General features: G+C 34.1%; 5 protein-coding genes across 7 annotated transcripts; 2 read left to right on the forward strand and 3 right to left on the reverse strand.

Annotated features, from left to right (window-relative positions):
- Positions 1,344–3,356, reverse strand: LOC104714581. The gene is made up of 2 exons (XM_010431994.2): positions 2,816–3,356; positions 1,344–1,925 (listed from the first exon to the last, which is right to left on the reverse strand). Exons 1-2 carry the CDS (start codon positions 3,198–3,200, stop codon positions 1,441–1,443), a joined length of 870 nt encoding a protein of 289 aa, XP_010430296.1. The 5' UTR covers positions 3,201–3,356; the 3' UTR covers positions 1,344–1,440.
- On the reverse strand, positions 4,333–7,889 carry LOC104714582 (phosphatidate cytidylyltransferase 1). Of its 3 annotated transcripts, XM_010431996.2 has the most exons (13): positions 7,685–7,889; positions 7,423–7,477; positions 7,215–7,340; positions 6,862–7,118; positions 6,620–6,771; positions 6,375–6,516; positions 6,037–6,193; positions 5,877–5,924; positions 5,704–5,790; positions 5,302–5,430; positions 5,158–5,214; positions 4,853–4,936; positions 4,333–4,756 (listed from the first exon to the last, which is right to left on the reverse strand). In XM_010431996.2, exons 3-13 carry the CDS (start codon positions 7,287–7,289, stop codon positions 4,682–4,684), a joined length of 1,263 nt encoding a protein of 420 aa, XP_010430298.1. In that variant the 5' UTR covers positions 7,290–7,340; positions 7,423–7,477; positions 7,685–7,889; the 3' UTR covers positions 4,333–4,681. The 3 variants fall into 3 exon arrangements, with proteins under 3 accessions (XP_010430298.1, XP_010430299.1, XP_010430297.1); XM_010431997.2 differs by lacking the exon at positions 7,423–7,477; XM_010431995.2 differs by lacking the exon at positions 7,423–7,477 and having other exon boundaries at positions 7,215–7,358.
- LOC104716045 lies at positions 12,845–13,316 on the forward strand. The gene has a single exon (XM_010433390.2). It carries the CDS (start codon positions 12,897–12,899, stop codon positions 13,314–13,316), a length of 420 nt encoding a protein of 139 aa, XP_010431692.1. The 5' UTR covers positions 12,845–12,896.
- Positions 14,536–17,090, forward strand: LOC104716046 (leucine-rich repeat extensin-like protein 2). Its single transcript, XM_019230247.1, has one exon. The coding sequence runs from the start codon at positions 14,674–14,676 to the stop codon at positions 16,885–16,887; it is 2,214 nt and encodes a 737-aa protein (XP_019085792.1). The 5' UTR covers positions 14,536–14,673; the 3' UTR covers positions 16,888–17,090.
- On the reverse strand, positions 17,246–18,831 carry LOC104714584 (rho GDP-dissociation inhibitor 1). The gene is made up of 5 exons (XM_010431998.2): positions 18,430–18,831; positions 18,225–18,291; positions 17,774–17,998; positions 17,560–17,684; positions 17,246–17,447 (listed from the first exon to the last, which is right to left on the reverse strand). The coding sequence occupies exons 1-5, from the start codon at positions 18,613–18,615 to the stop codon at positions 17,376–17,378; spliced, it is 675 nt and encodes a 224-aa protein (XP_010430300.1). The 5' UTR covers positions 18,616–18,831; the 3' UTR covers positions 17,246–17,375.

The following is a 19,538-nucleotide window of genomic DNA, read 5'->3' on the forward strand; positions in this document are numbered from 1 at the left end:
AAAAAAAAAAAAAAAAAAAAAATCACGTCTGATCTTTTGACCCTTTTTCAAGTAAACTTCTCTGTGTTTCAAAGAAGGGATCATTTGATTGTTGACATAATATTGGATTTTTTTTTCTTTGCGCAGAATTAAAATTTCTTTTGTAATTTTTTGAAGAATTATATGATAATGGTTAATTAATCCAGGTTTTTTAATACGATTAAATTATATGTGAAGCTTAGAATCATGCATCTACGTTTGGTAAAAGAAATAGAGCACAAATGTTTTGCTGTAGTGTTACTGTTGCGTTTTTTTTTCTTTTAATTCATTATTTTCCTGCATTTTTTGGACTTTTTTTTCGTCGTTTTAAGGTTAATTCTATTGCAAAAGATTCAAAATTTTACGGAGGGGAGTTTTTGACCTGGTGGTCAACACCAAGATTTCAGTGAGAACTTATACAGCGGTAGTTTTTGACTGGTGGTTGACCATTGTCTTTCCATGTTTTAAAAGTCTGTCACACGTTACTGGCCCATATGATCGGTATATCAATGGGCTAGGCTTAACAGTCGAAAGAGTCTATTGGTAATCGAAAGCAAACAGCGTTTAAGCGTATGATATGAAGTCTTGTGTTGTTGAGTCGGAGAACCCACCTTTAATTCAAGGCAATAATCAATAATGTATAACTGTTTGAATTTGCACGGCATTGAGATGACAGAAAAAGTGATATGGGTTACCCTATACTGCTCACATTCGTTTTAAATTATATGTTTTTCTGTTATGAACAAAAAAAAAGCTTAGTTACTATTTTAAACTTTGATTTAGATTAAACGTCATTTCTATTTTTAGTATACTTTTAAAACAGATATATCAGTTTTATCCCTATTATTTGTATGTGCTAGCCGATAAACACGATATAATATAAATGAAAAACACACTTTGCCGTAAAAAACACTCACAAACATTTTTCTTCCCCTTTTTTTTTGGGGTAGGCAAAACGCCAAAATACCATTCACATTATAAAACAGTCGTCTCTCTTTGACTAGATTTGTGTTGAACATTGTAAATAAACGAAAACAAATCTGACTTGGTAAGTTTATCTTAACCCGTTCCGAAATGCCATCTCTTAACTCGGATTTCTAACATTATGTTTATGCATCTTAATCATGCAACTCAGTACGATTTTTTGTTACTTAGTATATGCTCGTTTGATAAGCGATGGTGGCTACTGTGACTGAACTAATTAGTGGTTGCTAGTTTGTTCAACGACACAACAACTATGAAACAAACAACAAAATATATCGAACAATTTGCTTAACCTTGAGCTTATACATAGTTACATACTTTTATTAATTTGCTTACCAAAATCACCAAAAATTATCACTATTTACAAACAAAACCCAACATTAATTTACATTTAGCTAAAGAACTCAAAAAATTGCAACATTTTTTATTTTTAAATTTTTACACTTCAACTCCACTAGCGTTAAAAGCAACCGAGAGCTGACCAACCATAACCTTAAGACCTTTCGTTTCCCAAAACTCTTCCTTGCAACCCTTAAATGCAGCCGTATCATTACTATCAACCATTTCGTAATTTGTTGCTGTCGTTGAGGTTCGTTTATACAAACTAAACCACTTAGCTTGCATGTAACCGTTTCTCCTCCACGGTGGCACGTGGATCCCTACGTGCTTCATGGACCGTCTCATCTCGTGGCACATGATCCTCACGAGATATTTCAGCTCCTCCGAAGTTCCCACGAAGACACGTGGCACTTGGCTTAGTATTGAAAGGTACCTTTTCGTTGGTCGGGCTATCTCAAATTCTCCAGCAAGGTTTGTCTCGACGATGTATCGATTACAATGATCCCCGTCGCATCTAACGTCGACGTACTCGTATTTTCCGGCGGTGTACTTGCCGGATCTCTCCCAGCGCGACTTGCATAGACCTATAACACGGTGAGGGTTAATAATTGCCATTTAATATACATATAGTACAACTTATTTCAACTACCCAAGTGAAATATGGAGAAGTACAACTTTATAGTATAACATATCGTACAAGTACTTAAAGTATTTCAAGTACGACGCCAAGTGAAATATGAAGTGGAGTTAGGGGTCCTTTTTCTAAAAATCGAAGTACTAAACAGTTGCACGTACGAATCATAGATGCCGACATTTTAGAAATAACATTTGACTACTTGCGACAAAAAGAGAATTAGGAAAAAAATGAAGGAAAAAAAAAGAGATCCAATTTTACTACTATACTACAAAAAGAGAACTTTTAAAAAATCAAATTTGACTACTAGACCCCAAACTTTTGTTAACTCAAAAAAAAGATAACTTAAAATACAGAATCATTTAGTTCAAAAAAAAAAATACAGAATCATTAAACTATTGAAGAAGTTGAGCAAACTATATTACAAAAGATATGTTGCATAAACTAATTTATTATTTTTATAAATTACAAGAATTGAAATTTTCTTGTACACGTACGACGTTCAAGGTGATAATAACATCATATAGTGGGTGAAAAACACTAAAAAGTGGGAAATGAAAAAAAAATAATGGTGGAAATGAAACTAAGATGGAAATAAATCTAGATTTAACTTAAAACACAAAGAAAGAGATAAACAAAAATAATATAAGTTGATCATTAAAACTTGTAAAATCACGAAATTATTAAACACAAATCACAATTCTACATAATATATGTAATTTCCCCTTAGTTTACCTATATATAAACCCATAATTCATTAAAAAAAAAACTAGTAATCCCACCTTCAAAAAATAAATATGTAAATTCCAATATAATTCATATAGAGTAGATTATATGTACCTGCATCAAAACCCTTGTTACGTAGAAAAGCCATCAACTGACGCTTAGGAGAACTAATATCTCCGACGAACAACGTTTCAGCAACCTCCGTCGCCACCGCCACTATTCTCATCCGCTCTTCGCTGTCGGATAAGCCTTCTAAAAGCTTCCCTAACCTCTCCTTCACATCATCCAAATCATTGTCATCGGAAGAAGAATCCATTTCTTGTACCACCACCGGTAATACTATTTGTCCCTCTCTCTCCATGAACGATGCGACCATATCCGAAAGATCCGGCGAATGATCGCTTCCGCTACTGTTATCATCACACGGCGGACGTAAATGCGCCGCCGCCATGTTGAAAGCCGACTCAGTTCTCTTGAATCTTCCCTGAATCTCCACCATCTCTATTTTTTTGTCCTTTTGATGATACCATGATTCGGAGAATTTATAACGTAATATTTAGAGATCCCTAATATTTATACATAGCTATTTTAACGTTTAGCAGTGAGAGAATTAAACGGAGTAAACGACAAAATGATAAAAAGATGACGACAGAGTGGTGAAATAATGTGACAAGTATGAGAAAAAGTATACTCAATTAGGTGTGGAGCTATAACGCCGTTAATGTAATGTTCCTTTAAAACTTTCATGTATTTAGAGATAATTGTGAAATGTAGGTGGTTAAGTACTAGATAATTCTTCATTTTATTATCACACAATAGCGTCTAGATTCACTTTGTATCAAAATAAAATCTTCAAATTGTTACTCTTTTCTTATGAATTTAAGTTGTTGCTAAATTTTATCAGATTTATCTCTATATATAAAATAAAAATTTGCATTTTATTATCAATTTTTTATATAAGGCCAAAAGAAGAAGTTTCAACAATTGACCAAAGTTTAAAGTATACGACAAAAGAACATTAGTTAATTGTGTTGGATTGGATTTGCTCTTCTTATTTTGGTTCTATTCCGATGTACACGTCAGATAATAATGGGCTTATCAGATGCTGACGTGGATATATACTGGCGTGTTTAGTCTAAGATGCCGGCGCGTGAACACACGTGACAGGCAACAAGTGAGTCCAAGGTTAACATGTGATTGTCACGTGAAGAGATGTGATCACCTTGCGTTTGTTTTTTTTCTTTTACTTTTGCTCGTTATTATCTTTAGATGCGGAAATTAGAAGCAGGCTTTTCTAAACTCACTAGACGTCTAGGTTCAATGTATTTGGTGCACAAGTATATATATATTCTGAGTAAATACATTATGTAAGTCAGTAAATACCATTAACTTTGTTGTTATAGTCATATAATAATGGTATTATATAAACTACTATAGTACTAAAAAAAAAGAGTTGTAATCGCATTTGGACCTGAATATAAAAGCATAAAGCATTTTTGCGGACGTACTTATCTCCAAATTAACAATGTAGGCCTTATATCCAAAGCCCATAAGAGTACCTCCTTATCAATACGTCATCGTTTTGGTGCAGTCCATCAAGAAACACATAATAAAAAGAATCATCAGACAGATAAAACCAAATAATGATGTTTAGATTGAACCAATATACAAAATACAAATAAAACCACCAAAAGCTACAAGTTAAGTAGATAGAAGAAGATACAACTTCCTTCAAATCCTATTGTATCATCAAATGAGACTTAAAAAGGATATAAAAAAAAAAACCTTTTCTAATTTTCGACAGATTTCAAGAGGATTTACAATGGCAGGGAAACAAATCTTAACCAATTTCAAATTTATTGTCTCTCTCTAGTAAGGATATTGATAAAAGGATAATCCAGAGTTGTAGAACCTACTTCTTGGAGAATCTGAATCTGAATCTGGAAGAAGAAAAAAAAACAGTTTTGTTGGTAGTGGAAACTATTGAAGCTTCAGCATTTGCCCTAATTTCATGAAGAGAGCTTGTTGTTCCTCGAAGGTAAGGTTCGTCAATATCTACAAATGGAAACCATCACACATGATTGATTTATTTGTCTTAAACTGACTGTTGTTGGTCTTTGGTTGAATACAAAATTCGAGAAGTTTACTTACCTGGTCCAACATTTTGTCAACCGAAACGCTTTGGGAGACTATAAACGACTGGAGATATATGTACGCAAATACTGCCATAACCATCTGTCATAATTGAAAAAAAAAATGAGGTTTGGTTTATGTAAGACCTTTGGTTCATCAGTATATTGGTCTCCATCCACAATTTTTACAGAGAAAACAATAAAGTTTAATCATTACGGTTTCTGCCATTCTCTAATGTGTTGTTGTTCTTAACAAACTCAATTCTACTATCAAAAGACCTGATCATAAACTTATGTAGTGATACTAGTTTCATTGAGAGTTACCTGGCAGTCCATTCTATCTGTGATTCCACCATGTCCTGGAATACTATCACCAAAGTCCTGCAATCACGGTCACGAGTTTTGTTAGAGGTTAGCTGCGTATGTAAAGTGAAGCAAAGCTCAAATTTGGTGATGTTGATTACAGACCTTGATTTTGAATGCTCTTTTAAACCCGCTAGCGAAAAACCCTCCAAAAGGTGCTATGATTGAAGCGAACAAACCGTGGCATAAAGCATGCCACTGAACAGGGAGGACCATAATTTCCTTCCAAGGAAACTGCACAAGTGTAGTAAGAAGCTGAGAAACCTTAGGAATTTTTTTCTTAATAACGGAAAAGCCTACTGCTCAGTTTAATACTACTATTGTTTTGTTGTAAGTCATCACTAGCTATTGTCCATTAGAATTGTCAGAATCTAATTCTCTTCAAGAGCATTCAATTACACAGGCCTAGAGTTCACACACGAAAAGAGACCTATGTGATTTTGATCATCATAAAGAAGACACCACAGAAGCTTCTTCTAAGCGATGTAACATGATAACAAAGCTTACCCATCCTGGAATCCACGCAGGTAAAGCAAAAGGTTCAGGCTTGAACAATGGATCAGCGTCACATTGTAGCCAGCCAGTGGATAAATCCTGTAGAATGATTCACAGAATTACTATAATATTTCTCAAAGATCGTATTTCTCAGTCAGTGTCATTCTATTTGCTCAATGACTAACCTGTCGCGGGCATGTCAACCATGGGAAACGGCCCAAGACATTTGCGAGCTGAAATATTACACATAAGAACATTTTCAGGCAGAGGGTCGTTGACGATACACAATGAAATTATATAGTCATTCTAATGTGTTATGTGGTGATAGAGGTAGCCAATACTCACAAAAAACGCAGAGATGATAGTTGTCACAGAGGCTCCGACGAATCCCTCCCATGTTTTCTTTGGAGATAGCTTTATTAAGGGTGTTCTTCCAAAGAAGAAACCGAAAATGTAAGCGAAGATGTCATTGATTATAATTAAAGACGCTGGAAGAAGAAACCTGTATTGAAAACCATGAAAATCAGACAATTACATTGCAGCAGAGATGCTCGAGATGTTTGTTAAGCAATAAGCAGTCTCATCATATTTTGGTGACAAACAGAAGAGGATATAATTGATTTCTTAGCAAACATAACATGGAAAAGCATTAACTCATTATGCTGAAATGTGTAAAAGTTTACCAGAAGATGCCTTCAAAAATGTTGGCAACAGTGAAAGATGATTGAGTAAACACGACAATCAAAATCATGTGTGTCCATGCATACTGGCCAAACTGGTACTTGTACATCCTCTTTTTTAATGTCAGAATGAACCATATGAAACCTGTTACAAAGTGGGATATCCCGTAAGCATCAAATACAAGGTGAATCACATAAGGAGTAACAAATAGCCACAAATAGGACAAAAAAGGTGAAGCAACACAAACCTATAATATACAAGGAGTAACAGATAGCCATATGGTATTTGATAAGGCCGCTGACAAGCCGATAAAAGAACTGATCTGCAGTCATGGTATTGGCTAACCGTTGACTAAGGATCCGACCATATACGAAAAGCATGGCAGTGAAAAAGAAGTGCCTGCGTAGAACAGCAAAACGACTTAAGAACATTTTACATCACCTGAGCCATATACTAAGAAGTAAACACGATAAAAGATTCTGACTTTACCAATTGAGCTGTTTAATCCAGGGGAGACATTTATCTTCGGGAGCTTTCCTCAGCAGATTAAACAACTCTTTAGCCATAAAGATTTGAATAACAACAACCATAGCTGTGATATAAAGATGTCCCATGTAGACAACCAAAACAAAACCACCAATCATCCATAACGTGGAGTAAGTCCGGACCATGAAAGATTTGTACTTATTCCGATCATTAACCAACAAAGGAGTCGCCGGATTCACTCTATCCCCATCCAAAACAACCTAACACAAAACCAAAAAATCAGTAAACCCTTTACTTAACATCAATCTTTATCAATGAAGCAAAGAAGAAGAAGAGAGAAGAGAAAGAAACAAAACCTCATTAGAACGTCTCCGATGCCTAAGCCTATGTACTGGTGTTGAAGGTGAACTAGTAACAATCTCTTCTTCCATAGCTTCTTTGAAAAAAAATTTGTGATTTTTTTCCCAGAAAAATCAAAACATCTGTACCCAACAACACAACTTGAACCAAAAACAAAGATTCGTAAATCATTAAAAGTGAGAAATTAGGAAATTTTAGTAAAACCCTATCAGTAGATGTCAACATCTAAGAGATTCCCAAATCACTTGATTGAAAGATTCTGTAACCATTAAAAAAAAAAACTCAGATTCCATCCAAACAACAAAAACTGGGGAGTTTAATCGACGTTGTTAGATTTCGAAGAGGTGGTTTAAATACAACTAAGAAAATTCAAATAGAGTGAAGAAATACCAAAGTGAACTGTGTGAAGTGAACGAATTCGAATTAAAAAGATACAAGAAATTTTGTTATCTCGGGGCATACGTACCTCTATTGAATCCCCAGGAATAGCTTTGGTTTGAAGCGATGCGAACGAGAAGGAGAGATTTGCAGAGAAGCCGAAAAGGTGAAAAAAAAGGAATCGAATAATAATGTTTTTTTTTTTGTGTGAAGCAAAGCAAAGCAGAAGCAGAGAAAATATCAGAAAAGGGGAATCGAATTCTTTTTTTTTTCTTTCCCCTTTTCTCTGGAAGAGAGAGCAAAGCCACGAGAGAGGATTATTAAAAAAAAAACAAAATATTTAATTATTGTTTTTGTGTGACCAAAAAAAACGAATTATTCATTCTGTTTTTTTTTTTTTAATAAGATACTGAAATGGAATTTTTTTTTTTTTTTTTTTTGTGGGTCATATTTCTGAATTTTTCTATTTGTATTCTTGTGAAAAAATGAGTGTAAATTTCTTCTTTTGACAAATTCTTGTGTCAACTATTTCTCATGCTCTTTAACGGTTTTAAATTATTTAGTGTTCTTATATATAATTAAGATTCCATGTAAAAAATTTTAAAAATATTGGTGGTGGTCATTATGATGTATGTACTTAGAAAAATTACAAGGACGAACATTGTTGATAACAGACAAGTCGTTTATGTATATAAATCAGATATTGCAGTTTATGTTTTATGGAAAGTAATCTAGTCGTTTATATAATCAAAGATGGATTTCTTTCAAACATTAAAATTTACTATTTTGATAGTGTGATCGTTATTTGTTTCGTGTATATGTTTTAAATATTTAAATGTACATCGTTGTCGTCAAGACTTGTAACAAGGAATACATTTGAATACTTGCAAATACAAGCCAACTATCATGTAATTTAAAAAAAAAAACTGATGCATAACTTTTCTTTATCCCTTACTTTTATTTTAGTAACAAGTAAATTTACTCATACAAGGAGATTTAGTAACAAGTATCTTCAAATTTAATATCTGATTGTCATGGTTTTGGTTTTTGACCATCATAAAACTTATAATAGACTATTAGATAGTAAGTATTAACTCTGAAAAGATTAGTTAAATGGTAAAAAATACATATTACCCGGTAATTATTATTATAAAAAAAACGAAAATAAGAAGTATATAGTTATTTAAAACAAATATATCTAAACATAATTCTTCAATAAAAAAATATGACATTCAATCAAATTTTTTTAGAAACCAATCAAATTAATACATTTGCATTGTAGTATGTATATCATATCCTTGTCGGAAACCAAACGTTTCTTTTCTTTGTAGTTATAGCATACGTATCGATTGTGTATCGGAAGAACGCAGTCCAGAAAATTTATGGCGTTAACGCCACTACATGTGTTAATCTCTCGGCCCATATGGAATGTGTCTTTCACATTTAATGCAGCTGTCTGCGTCAAGTAAAAAAACTTGGCCACACTTTGACTTATTAGATCATTCTCTCCTTGTTCTGAATACAGACAGTACACTTGCACTTAATTATATAGCATACGATCTTCGCCACGGTTTCGTAAGTTTAAAGAGATCCACACTATTCGAAGGGTTAAATTAATCCTAAAACACTCTTCCGCCGCCAATCTTAATCTAGTTAGATAAGTTCCATTGTCACTTAACCAATGTAGATAGTTTTCATTGTCTTTTGTTGCTAGATAGTAATCATTATCATATAACTCCTCAAGATATATATTTCTACAAAGTTAAAATTTATCAAGCTTAACTGTATATACATTTTTATAACAAAGCCATAAGTGTCAAATATTGGTTTCTTGTGTTTTTTTGTCAAATAATTCTACTTTATAATTAAAAACCAAATGTCTATCACCAAATTTCAAATATCTAGCCTTTACCCTCCCACGGTACTGACCAGTGTTCATTTCCCTGGATGCGCACCCTTCTCTTAATTCCCTTTTCAAAAAGAAAATAATATAGCTAGCCTTTTAGTTTCTTTATATTCAACAAAACATTTATAAAGCTTACATATAGTTTAGTATTTTGTATTAGTGTAGTTGTGTCAATAACCTATTCCAAGTACACATATTACATTATGTCTTAAATTTTTTAAAAACTATTGTTACAAACTGTTATTCGTTTTATTAAATATATCTTCTGATAATTGCAAAGTAACATTATAAGTGATTTCCAGTTTCATCCACATACCAAGAAAATAATATTAACTATTTTCCAACTAAACTTTTGAATTAAAATAGTAATTTTTAGATTTACTAATTAATCAGGTGCATAATTTTTTTTCTTTTACATCCACCGCATACTAAAAAAGCTAAATGAATTAGCGATGAAAAAAGAGAAGAAATCATAACATTCGAAAAAAATATATATATAACACTAAAACAAAATTAAAAAAAAAAAATTATCCAGAAAATTAGAAAATACATACTTTTCTCATGCTCTTTAACGGTTTTATATTAGTTACTAGTTAGTGTTCTTAGATATAATTAAGATTCCATGTAAAAATTTTAAATATATTGGTGTGTGTCATTATGATGTATGTACTTAGAAAAGTTACAAGGAAGAACATTGTTGATTAAACACAACTTGTTTATATATACAACCAGATATTCCAGTTTAGGTTTTATGGATAGTAATCTAGTGGTTTATATAATCAAAGATGGATTTCTTTCAAACATGAAAATTTACTAAATAACTCTTTTTGATAGTGTAATCGTTAGTTGTTGTCAAGACTTGTTACAAGGAATAATTTTGAATACTTGCAAATACAAGGCAAGTATCATGTAATTAAAAAAAACTGATACATAACTTTTCTTTATCCCTTACTTTTTATTTTAGTAACAAGTAAAAATATACTCATACAAGGCGAGTTAGTAACAAGTATCTTTAAATTCACTATCTGAGTGTCATGGTTTTGGTTTTTGACCATCATAAAACTTAGAATATACTATTAGCAGTAGCTCTGAAAAGATTAGTTAAATGGTAAAAATACATATTACCCGTTAATTATTAAAAAATATATATATATATATATATATATAATAAGAAAAATATAGTTATTGAAAACAAATAGATCCAAACATAATTCTTCAATAAGAAAATATGACATTCAATCAACTTTTTTTTTTAGAAAACATTCAAATTAATACATTTGCACTGTAGTATATCATATCCTTGTCGGAAACCAAACGTTTTCTTCTTCTTTATAGTTATTGATTATGTATCGGAAGAACGCAGTCCAGAAAATTTATGGCGTCGTTAACGCCACTACATGTGTTAATCTCTCGGCCCATATGGAATGTGTCTTTCACATTTAATGCAGCTGTCTGCGTCAAGTAAAAAAACTTGGCCACACTTTGACTTATTAGATCATTCTCTCCTTGTTCTGAATACAGACAGTACACTTGCACTTAATTATAGGCTATAGCATACGATCTTCGCCACAGTTTCGTAAGTTTTAAGAGATCCACACTATTCGAAGGGTTAAAGTCCTAAAACACTCTTCCGCCGCCAATCTGATTCTAGTTAGATAAGTTCCACGGTCACTTAACCAATGTAGATAGTTTTCGTTGTCTTTTGTTGCTAGATAGTAATCATTATCATATACTCCTAAAGATATATATTTCTACCAAGTTAAAATTTATCAAGCTTTAACGGTATATTTTTTTTTTTCTAACAAAGCCATAAGTGTCAAATATTGGTTTCTTGTGTTTTTGTCAAATATTTCTACTTCATGATTAAAAACCAAATGTCTATCACCAAATTTCAAATAGCTAGCCTTAACTCTCCCACGGTACTGACCAGTGTTCGATTCCCTGGATGCACACTCTTCTCTTAATTCCATTTTCAAAAGGAAAAGAATAGCTAGCCTTTTCGTTTTCTTTATATTCAACAAAACATTTATAAAACTTATATATAGTTTAGTATTTTGTATTAGTGTAGTTGTGTCAATAACCTATTCCAAGTACACATATTACATTATGTCTCAAATTTCATAAAAACTATTGTTACAAACTGTTATTCGTTTTATTAAATATATCTTCTGATAATTGCAAAGTAACATTATAAGTGATTTCCAGTTTCATCCACATACCAAGAAAATAATACTCTGAATAAAAATAGTAATTATTAGATTTACTATATAATCAGGTGCATATTTTTTTCTTTTTACATTAAACAATTTAGCGATGAAAAAAAGAGAAGAAAATTATAACAGTAAGATAAAAATAAAAGAAAATTATCCAGAAAATTAGAAAACGCATGCTAATCAGCAGAAAATTACATTCTCGAATTCTAGAATGTTTACTAAGTTTTGTCTTGGAAACAACATGATTGACATAAGTCACATAATGAAGGAGACGCAACGCAAACTTCTTCTTTGCCATTTGCTCATGATTCATTTACCTGACATCATTTTGTATATATTAAGTAGTAAATATGAAATTCTTTGAGAAATAAAATGATTATTCAACATTTGGATATCTCCCAAGTCCCAAGTCCTATCACTATTAGTTTACTTTTTTTGTTTATTAAAATGAAAAAAAAAAGAGAGAAAGGAACCAAATGATCCCAGGGCACATGGGCCTTACCTGTCTCGGCCTGTTTAATTCGATAATTTGTCTTCCAAATATTATAATCCTAAAATTAAATAATCTGATATACACATAATCTGGTATAAAGAAATTTCATTTTCAGATGGTCTCTAGGCTCTACTAATTAAAATCACAACTTTTTCGATATGAGAATAGTACAGATGTAAAAGTAGTATTTTTGATATATAAAAAAATTTGATTATATATATATAATTTTCTCACTTCTCCTTCCGCCACATCAGTATTGATCTTTTTAACTACTCATCATATTAATTTATATCACCTTTTTAATTTGAGTTTTAAATCTTCGTTAGAAACCTAAGTTATATTTAATCCACAAAAAGACCCATAATATGTAATAATTTTCTAATTTTTAGGCCAAAATACTAAACATGACCATCTGTAAATGAAAAACAAAACAAATCGAGCTATCTATCAGTACTATATTTAATGTGCATTAGATTGTATAGTTTGGAACTTAATTATTTAAATACGTTCCTACCCAATTAAATGAGTCAAGTATTTCTTTTAAGTTATTTTTGACTTACGTTTTATACCTAATTTACCTTATAAAATATGCAAGGATATGAAGTCAATTAAACATATATAAATTTCTTGGGTGAATTGAGTTTCAAAAACTGAAACAAAAATTTCAAGAAAAAAATTGTTCGAAACTATGAATACTTTTCTTGTTATAATCATTTTAATTGCTTTGAGTGTTGAATCGAGCAATGCTAGCAAAATGTTTCCAAAAAACCAAGTCCATATCAAAAACTCTCTCGGAAGGAATGATGATCTTCTGAAGATTCATTGTATATCCGATGAAGACGATCTCGGTATTCACTTTGTGCGTCGTCCATACTTATATACATTTAAGTTTGGTGATAAGTTTTTTGGTGGGACTAAGTTTGACTGCACATTATCACATGGAGTTGGATTTAAATCATCTGTTACTTTTACGGCTTATAAACAAAATCCTGATGATTTTATAATAAAATTTGGTAAAACAACGTTTTGGGATGCTAAAGATGATGGGATCTATCTCACAAATGCGGACCATAATGCAAAGTTTATGTATCGTTGGGTAAAATCTTAGTCTTCAAGCCATATTATCTTTTACTTTTTTGTCAATTGATGTCTAGATATAAATTATGAAAAATGATCCTTACTATATTAGATTTTAAAATTATATGCAAAAGCCTAAAATAAATGTTTAAAATGTTCCTCATTTAATTTTTATTTATTTCTAGACAAAACATCATTTTATATCTATCTAAACAAAATTCAACCAATGAGAAAACAATCTGCATAATATCAATTATTAAAAATTAAAACAAATAATAATCTAATTAATTTGTGAGAAAAAAAAAACCATCAATTTTTTAAAAAATAGATAAATCTAAAAAATGATCTAAAAATAGAAGGGAGGGTCCGGAGGGAGTAGTTTATAAAGTGTTCTATAATATATTAATTGGAACAATTTAAACAATGAATAAAGGGAAAAGAAATAGAGAATTTTTTTTTTTTTGTAGAATGAAACTTTCTCGCCGGAGCGTAACTTGACGGCGCCGAAATCAGCGATTAAGTGTGGGTTTAAGCTTTAAGTGGTGAAACAACTCTCTGGTCTCTCTAAATTAGCATTGAATCTTTTGTGATTCGTCATTATCCAATAGATGCTGCTTAAGATAAATGCAGAATGAAGTAAGTTTAAAGCTAGTTTTATGTTGAGTTTACTTCATTTTACCAAATCCGTAGAGCTTTTTTTCTTCTTGTACATTTTAACCTGTCAATAGAGATTTAAGCTCCAAGTTTCTTACAATGCACAAGGATTACATGGAGATACAGCTAACTTAAATAAAACAGAGGAATGCTTTAACCAACAGCTGAGATTTGAACAGTTATGTTCGTTAAAAAAGATCAAAAAGTATATTTGAAGATACTGTATGTTATATATTGTCTCTGACAGACATGCATCCAAGTTATAGCATACATACAGATAGATAGATGTGCATTCATGTCCTTTTAAGAGTTGTACATTAAAAACCATATTATTTTGAATTATCGAGAAACGCGTTTTAATGTAGGTGCTTTCAGAGAATCTTTGGGGACATGTATCCAAGTTTATACTATATAGAGTTTAAAGTCGGTGACGGTGGCTCCAATCTATGGCCGCGTAATTAAAGGTCAGTCTTTTGTCTCCTCCCTTAGACGTGCCAATCAATATGTCAATATTAAACTATAACACAAATTGATTGATTACTAAATAATTCTATAAGAAATTTAGATACGACTTCTGAGTGTTTTTATTTTATAAACAAGCACATGGAGTTCTTAGATGTCACAAAATTAGTGAGGTAGGGTCTCTTGTCCCATGTGCTAAAAATTACATTTTCTCCCAACAAAAACCTCTTAAGTTTTTCTCAAACTCTCTTTGAAACAAAGCAAAGAAAACAATGTTGTTGTTACCTTCTGCTTCTTCTTCTCTTCGTTTATTCTTCTTTCTCTTCCTCTTGTTCTCCGCTTGTTTCTTGCAGATTAGAGCCGCTGATGATGATGATGATGATGATATAAGCGGTGACGGTATCAAAGTAGACCCAAGTCTCACCTTCGAAAACCCGAGTCTTCGACAAGCCTACATTGCTCTTCAGTCATGGAAACAAGCTATTTTCTCTGATCCTTTTAACTTCACAGCTAACTGGAATGGCTCTGATGTATGTTCCTACAACGGTATCTTCTGTGCTCCTTCTCCTTCTTCGAAAACTCGAGTTGTTGCGGGTATTGATCTTAACCATGCGGACATGGCTGGTTATTTACCACGTGAGCTTGGACTCCTCACTGATCTTGCTCTCTTCCATCTCAACTCAAACCGCTTCTGTGGAGAAGTTCCTATCACGTTTAAACATATGAAGCTTCTCTTCGAGCTTGATTTAAGTAACAACCGTTTCGTTGGGAAGTTCCCTAACGTTGTCTTGTCTTTACCTTCACTCAAGTTCTTGGATCTTCGTTACAACGAGTTCGAAGGCGGTATCCCAGCTAAGCTTTTCGATAAAGAGCTCGACGCAATATTCTTGAACCATAACAGGTTTAGGTTTGGGATACCCGAAAACATGGGAAACTCTCCTGTTTCAGCTCTTGTTCTTGCTGATAACGATCTTGGAGGTTGCATACCTGGTAGTATCGGTTTAATGGGAAAGACTCTTAACGAGATCATCCTCTCTAACGATAACTTAACCGGTTGCTTACCACCACAGATCGGAAACCTCAAGAATGTGACTGTGTTCGACGTCAGCTTCAACAGTTTAAGTGGTCCGTTACCATCAAGCATTGGAAACATGAAGAGTTTGGAACAGCTTAACGTTGCTAACAATAGATTCACAGGAGTTATACCAAGTAGCATTTGTCAGCTCTCTAACCTTGAGAACTTCACTTACTCTTCCAACTTCTTCACTGGCGATGCACCGAGATGCGCGGCTCTTTCGGGAGATGACGTGGCGGTTAATGGCTCGATGAATTGTATTGCTGGTAAAGAACGTCAAAGATCGTCTGAAGAGTGTTCTTCTCCAGCTTCACGTCCTGTTGATTGTAGTAAGTTTGGTTGCAACAACTTTTTCTCTCCTCCGCCGCCACCGTCTTTTAGGATGTCACCTACCGTCCGAGTACTTCCTCCGCCGGCAACACCGCCTCCGTCTTCGAGAATGTCGCCTACTTTTAGAGCAACCCCGCCGCCGCCTTCTTTTAAGATGTCGCCTACTTTTAGAGCAACTCCGCCACCGCCTTCTTCTAAAATGTCGCCTTCTGTCAAGGCGTATCCTCCTCCGCCACCGCCAAAGTATGAGCCATCTCCGCCTCCTCCTCCTTCTTCCGGAATGTCGCCTACCGTGAGAGCATCCCCTCCCCCGCCCCCGCCGCCACAATCTCCTCCTCCGCCATATATTTACTCATCACCTCCACTGCCGTCGACATCTCCTCCTCCGCCGTATGTCTACTCATCTCCTCCGCCACCTCCGCCCGTAGTTAACTGTCCACCCACAGCACAAAGTCCCTCGCCGCCGCCACCTCCCCAATATTGGCAAACTCCTTCACCAAGGGAATATTATCCATCACCGCCTTACTACCAATACACGTCTTCTCCGCCACCGTCACCACCGGCTACTTACTACGCCGCTCAATCTCCGCCACCGCCGTCTCCGGTATACTACCCACCTGTAACAACAAGTCCTCCTCCACCACCGGTCTACTACACACCGGTAACACATTCTCCTCCGCCACCGCCGGTCTACTATCCGCCGGTTACACAAAGCCCACCTCCGCCACCGCCGGTCTATTATCCGCCGGTTACACAAAGTCCACCTCCGGCACCAGTATATTACCCTCCGGTAACACAAAGCCCTCCACCGCCGCCAGTCTACTATCCGCCGGTGACACAAAGCCCTTCACCGCCGCCACCGGTCTACTATCCTCCGGCAAGCCCAAACCACTCTCCGCCACCACCGGAGTATCTGTCACCACCACCAAAGGGATGCAACGACAGTCCAAGTAACGACCATCACTACCAAACACCAACACCACCTTCTCCGCCGCCTCCAACCTACGAGGACACGCCTCTTCCGCCTATCCGCGGTGTCTCTTACGCGTCACCTCCTCCACCATCAATCCCATACTACTAAGTTCAAACCATGCATCAACTAATGGTTAAACGTGGACACGCTAGTCACGACGATTAAAATTCTTTTGGCTTCGGAACCTATTTGTGTGTTTTGGTTGATACGAGACATTCGAGTTATTTTTTTTTTACCGCGATGAATATTTTGTTCTTTTATTTCTTGATTAAACAGAGAATATGAAGTATATAGTTTCACTTATTTTCCTATTGGTTACCCATCTTTTATATGTATTTTCTTCGATAATGTTCAGTCTATTTATACATTTCTTTCACTTTAGAAGTGAGAAGGTTCTCAAAGTTTGTGTGTTTGCGAAATCTAACAAGTGAAGAGAAAATATCACAAAAGCAAAAATGGTATCTTATTCATGCTCATTTAATCGAAAGCTAAAATAAAAATTTTCTAGTCTGCATAATCGAATGTAAGATAATAATAAAAAAAAATTATCAAAATGAGCTTTGGTTTAGACTTGAGAGAATGTATGATTCGGTGGATCATTGCCAACTCTTGCGGATGTCAAAGGTGTAGTTGATCTCCAAGTAGCACTTATTATCGTCGTCAACGAACTGAAATATGTAACAAGATAGCCTCAAACTCATCAAATTTGGTAAAATTAACTAAATTCTAGTTATGAAAACCAAATGCTTCATTATCTCTCGCAAGGAATAATATATATACCTTAGTTCTTGCGGAATAGGATCCTCTAGCAAATATACCAGACGGTGTCGTTTCTTCAGGCATTACATGTTGGTAAGGCTCAGCTTGAGGACTAAACGTCCCAAGCATTGCTTTCGTACTATCCACTGCTCAAAAAAAAAAAAAAACAAAAAAAAATATACCAAAAGGAAATATTCGAAAAAAAACGTTAAACAAAGAAAAGAAAAAAAGTTACCCTTAACGCCAGTTTTCCATACGGTATTGTTATAGCGAAGGCCTGAAACGATATTGTTTGTGACACGGAAGTTGAAGACGAGAGTGTACTTAGAACCTTCCTTTATGGTAAACCAAGGGCCTTTCGGGTTCGGCAACCCATCCTCGGGTATCGTCAATACCATTTCCTCTCTGTCCGGTGATCTAATTGTGAGTTCTAGTATCTTTACTACCGGATCCGGTGTCTCTGCATTTCATTTTTTAGTAAGCTAGCCAAAATGTCATTCAACTATAACATGCATGATTCGTCCCTCTTGTACATAATACTTAACTTGAATCAGAACTACTGAGACCCTATCACCCTAATAAACTTTTTTAATCATTTGAGAGCTATATACACATTTGAGTCTTAATCGATATTCTAAAACCAGTTACGAACCATAAATCTAAACCAAGTTATGTATTTGGTTTACCTCCAACATCCTCTAAATCCACGATGCCAAGAAGCTGTTCCTTCCATCTCCTCAAGCTTTCATCATCCTTCATTCGTAGAAAATATAAAATTTTATTAGATCCTTAATTTTCCATTTGGTGCAAGAAAAATCATATTATTGATTTTCCATTTCACAAAATTCATACAAAATATATTATTATCTAAACAAATAAGATAAATTAAACCTTGTCTTTCTCAAGTTGTTCTTTGAGAGCGATCATGGGACCGAGTTGGAGCTTCTTGTCTTCATCGTCTTCATCATCCTCTGTCGGAGACAAAGAGCTCTGACTGTTCTGTCTGCTTAACCCAATTTCTTTTTCTGATGTCTCTCCCGAAGCTTCTCCTTCCTTCTTCTCATCATCCAAAGCCATCTTAATTTTCCTCTAACCAAAAAAACTAAACAAAAATAATCAAATTCTCTTGTTGATCTAATAAGATCTTAGACAATGTCAACCGTTGGATTGGATTAGAATGCTACGATAGCTATAGAGGAAAGAAGAGAGATGAAGAGAAAGAGAGTTTTGGTGTGTTTTGTTGAGGGAAGTTTATATTTGGAGCTTGAAGAAATGGTCATGTGGTGATCCTATAATCTTGTAAATCTCAGTCTCAAATCAGAATTGTCTAAATATATAGGTAGTCTATAATGCACGTATAGTTGTATGGATACACGTAACACGTCTAAAGGACTGTCCTATGTACATATGTAATGTGGGGAATTAATATAACTTATCCGAGAATAAATTCGTGTAGTTGGGCTATTGTCAGTTTCCTTAACCCAATTGTGGCCTTGTGGGGTTTTTAATTTGTAGTGGATTCTATTGGAGTGAAATTAGAAAAGAAAAAAAAATTAACGGGACAAGAGGTACAAATTCGGAAATATCAATGTAAGCAACCCTTTTATCTTGGCTAGCTGGAGGAAGAGGATCAAACTAGGTTTTTTCACTCGGAGTCTTAAACCAGTTCCGATCCTTGATTTTCTCTTAACTGAGCTAAACTGAAACCCAATTCCAACCCTATGTGCATTCAACTTGGAATGTGCATGGTAGATCATATGAAATCTCCAACCCATAGCCCATACTTGAATGTGCATATAGTAGATCATTTAAAAGTGTTTATAGTGGCCAATATATCATGATTAAATAGTAATTCGCAATGGAAAGATTCGAACCTTTTAGCCATTGAACGACTATAAAAATTGGTCACGGACAAAAAAAAAACCTTTTTGAGATCAATGTAATATTCATGGATTTTATTCATAATATTTACCGTCTTGTCTTTAGTTTTTTGGATGCGT

This window comes from Camelina sativa, chromosome 9 (assembly GCF_000633955.1).
Source record: "Camelina sativa cultivar DH55 chromosome 9, Cs, whole genome shotgun sequence".
NCBI classification, from domain to species: Eukaryota; Viridiplantae; Streptophyta; class Magnoliopsida; order Brassicales; family Brassicaceae; genus Camelina; species Camelina sativa.

Excerpts from the sequence above, each read along its gene's own strand:
- LOC104714584 (XM_010431998.2), bottom strand. The coding sequence starts at position 18,615 with ATGGCTTTGGATGATGAGAAGAAGGAAGGAGAAGCTTCGGGAGAGACA. Across the intron at positions 17,999-18,224 it reads GGATTTAGAGGATGTTGGAG|AGACACCGGATCCGGTAGTA; the intron begins GTAAACCAAATA and ends AATGAAATGCAG. Across the intron at positions 17,685-17,773 it reads ATGGAAAACTGGCGTTAAGG|TGGATAGTACGAAAGCAATG; the intron begins GTAACTTTTTTT and ends TTTTTTGAGCAG.
- LOC104716046 (XM_019230247.1), top strand. The coding sequence starts at position 14,674 with ATGTTGTTGTTACCTTCTGCTTCTTCTTCTCTTCGTTTATTCTTCTTT.
- LOC104714581 (XM_010431994.2), bottom strand. The coding sequence starts at position 3,200 with ATGGTGGAGATTCAGGGAAGATTCAAGAGAACTGAGTCGGCTTTCAAC. Across the intron at positions 1,926-2,815 it reads TAACAAGGGTTTTGATGCAG|GTCTATGCAAGTCGCGCTGG; the intron begins GTACATATAATC and ends ACCGTGTTATAG.
- LOC104714582 (XM_010431997.2), bottom strand. The coding sequence starts at position 7,289 with ATGGAAGAAGAGATTGTTACTAGTTCACCTTCAACACCAGTACATAGG. Across the intron at positions 6,772-6,861 it reads TGGATTAAACAGCTCAATTG|GCACTTCTTTTTCACTGCCA; the intron begins GTAAAGTCAGAA and ends TGTTCTACGCAG. Across the intron at positions 5,215-5,301 it reads AAAGAGCATTCAAAATCAAG|GACTTTGGTGATAGTATTCC; the intron begins GTCTGTAATCAA and ends CCGTGATTGCAG.
- LOC104716045 (XM_010433390.2), top strand. The coding sequence starts at position 12,897 with ATGAATACTTTTCTTGTTATAATCATTTTAATTGCTTTGAGTGTTGAA.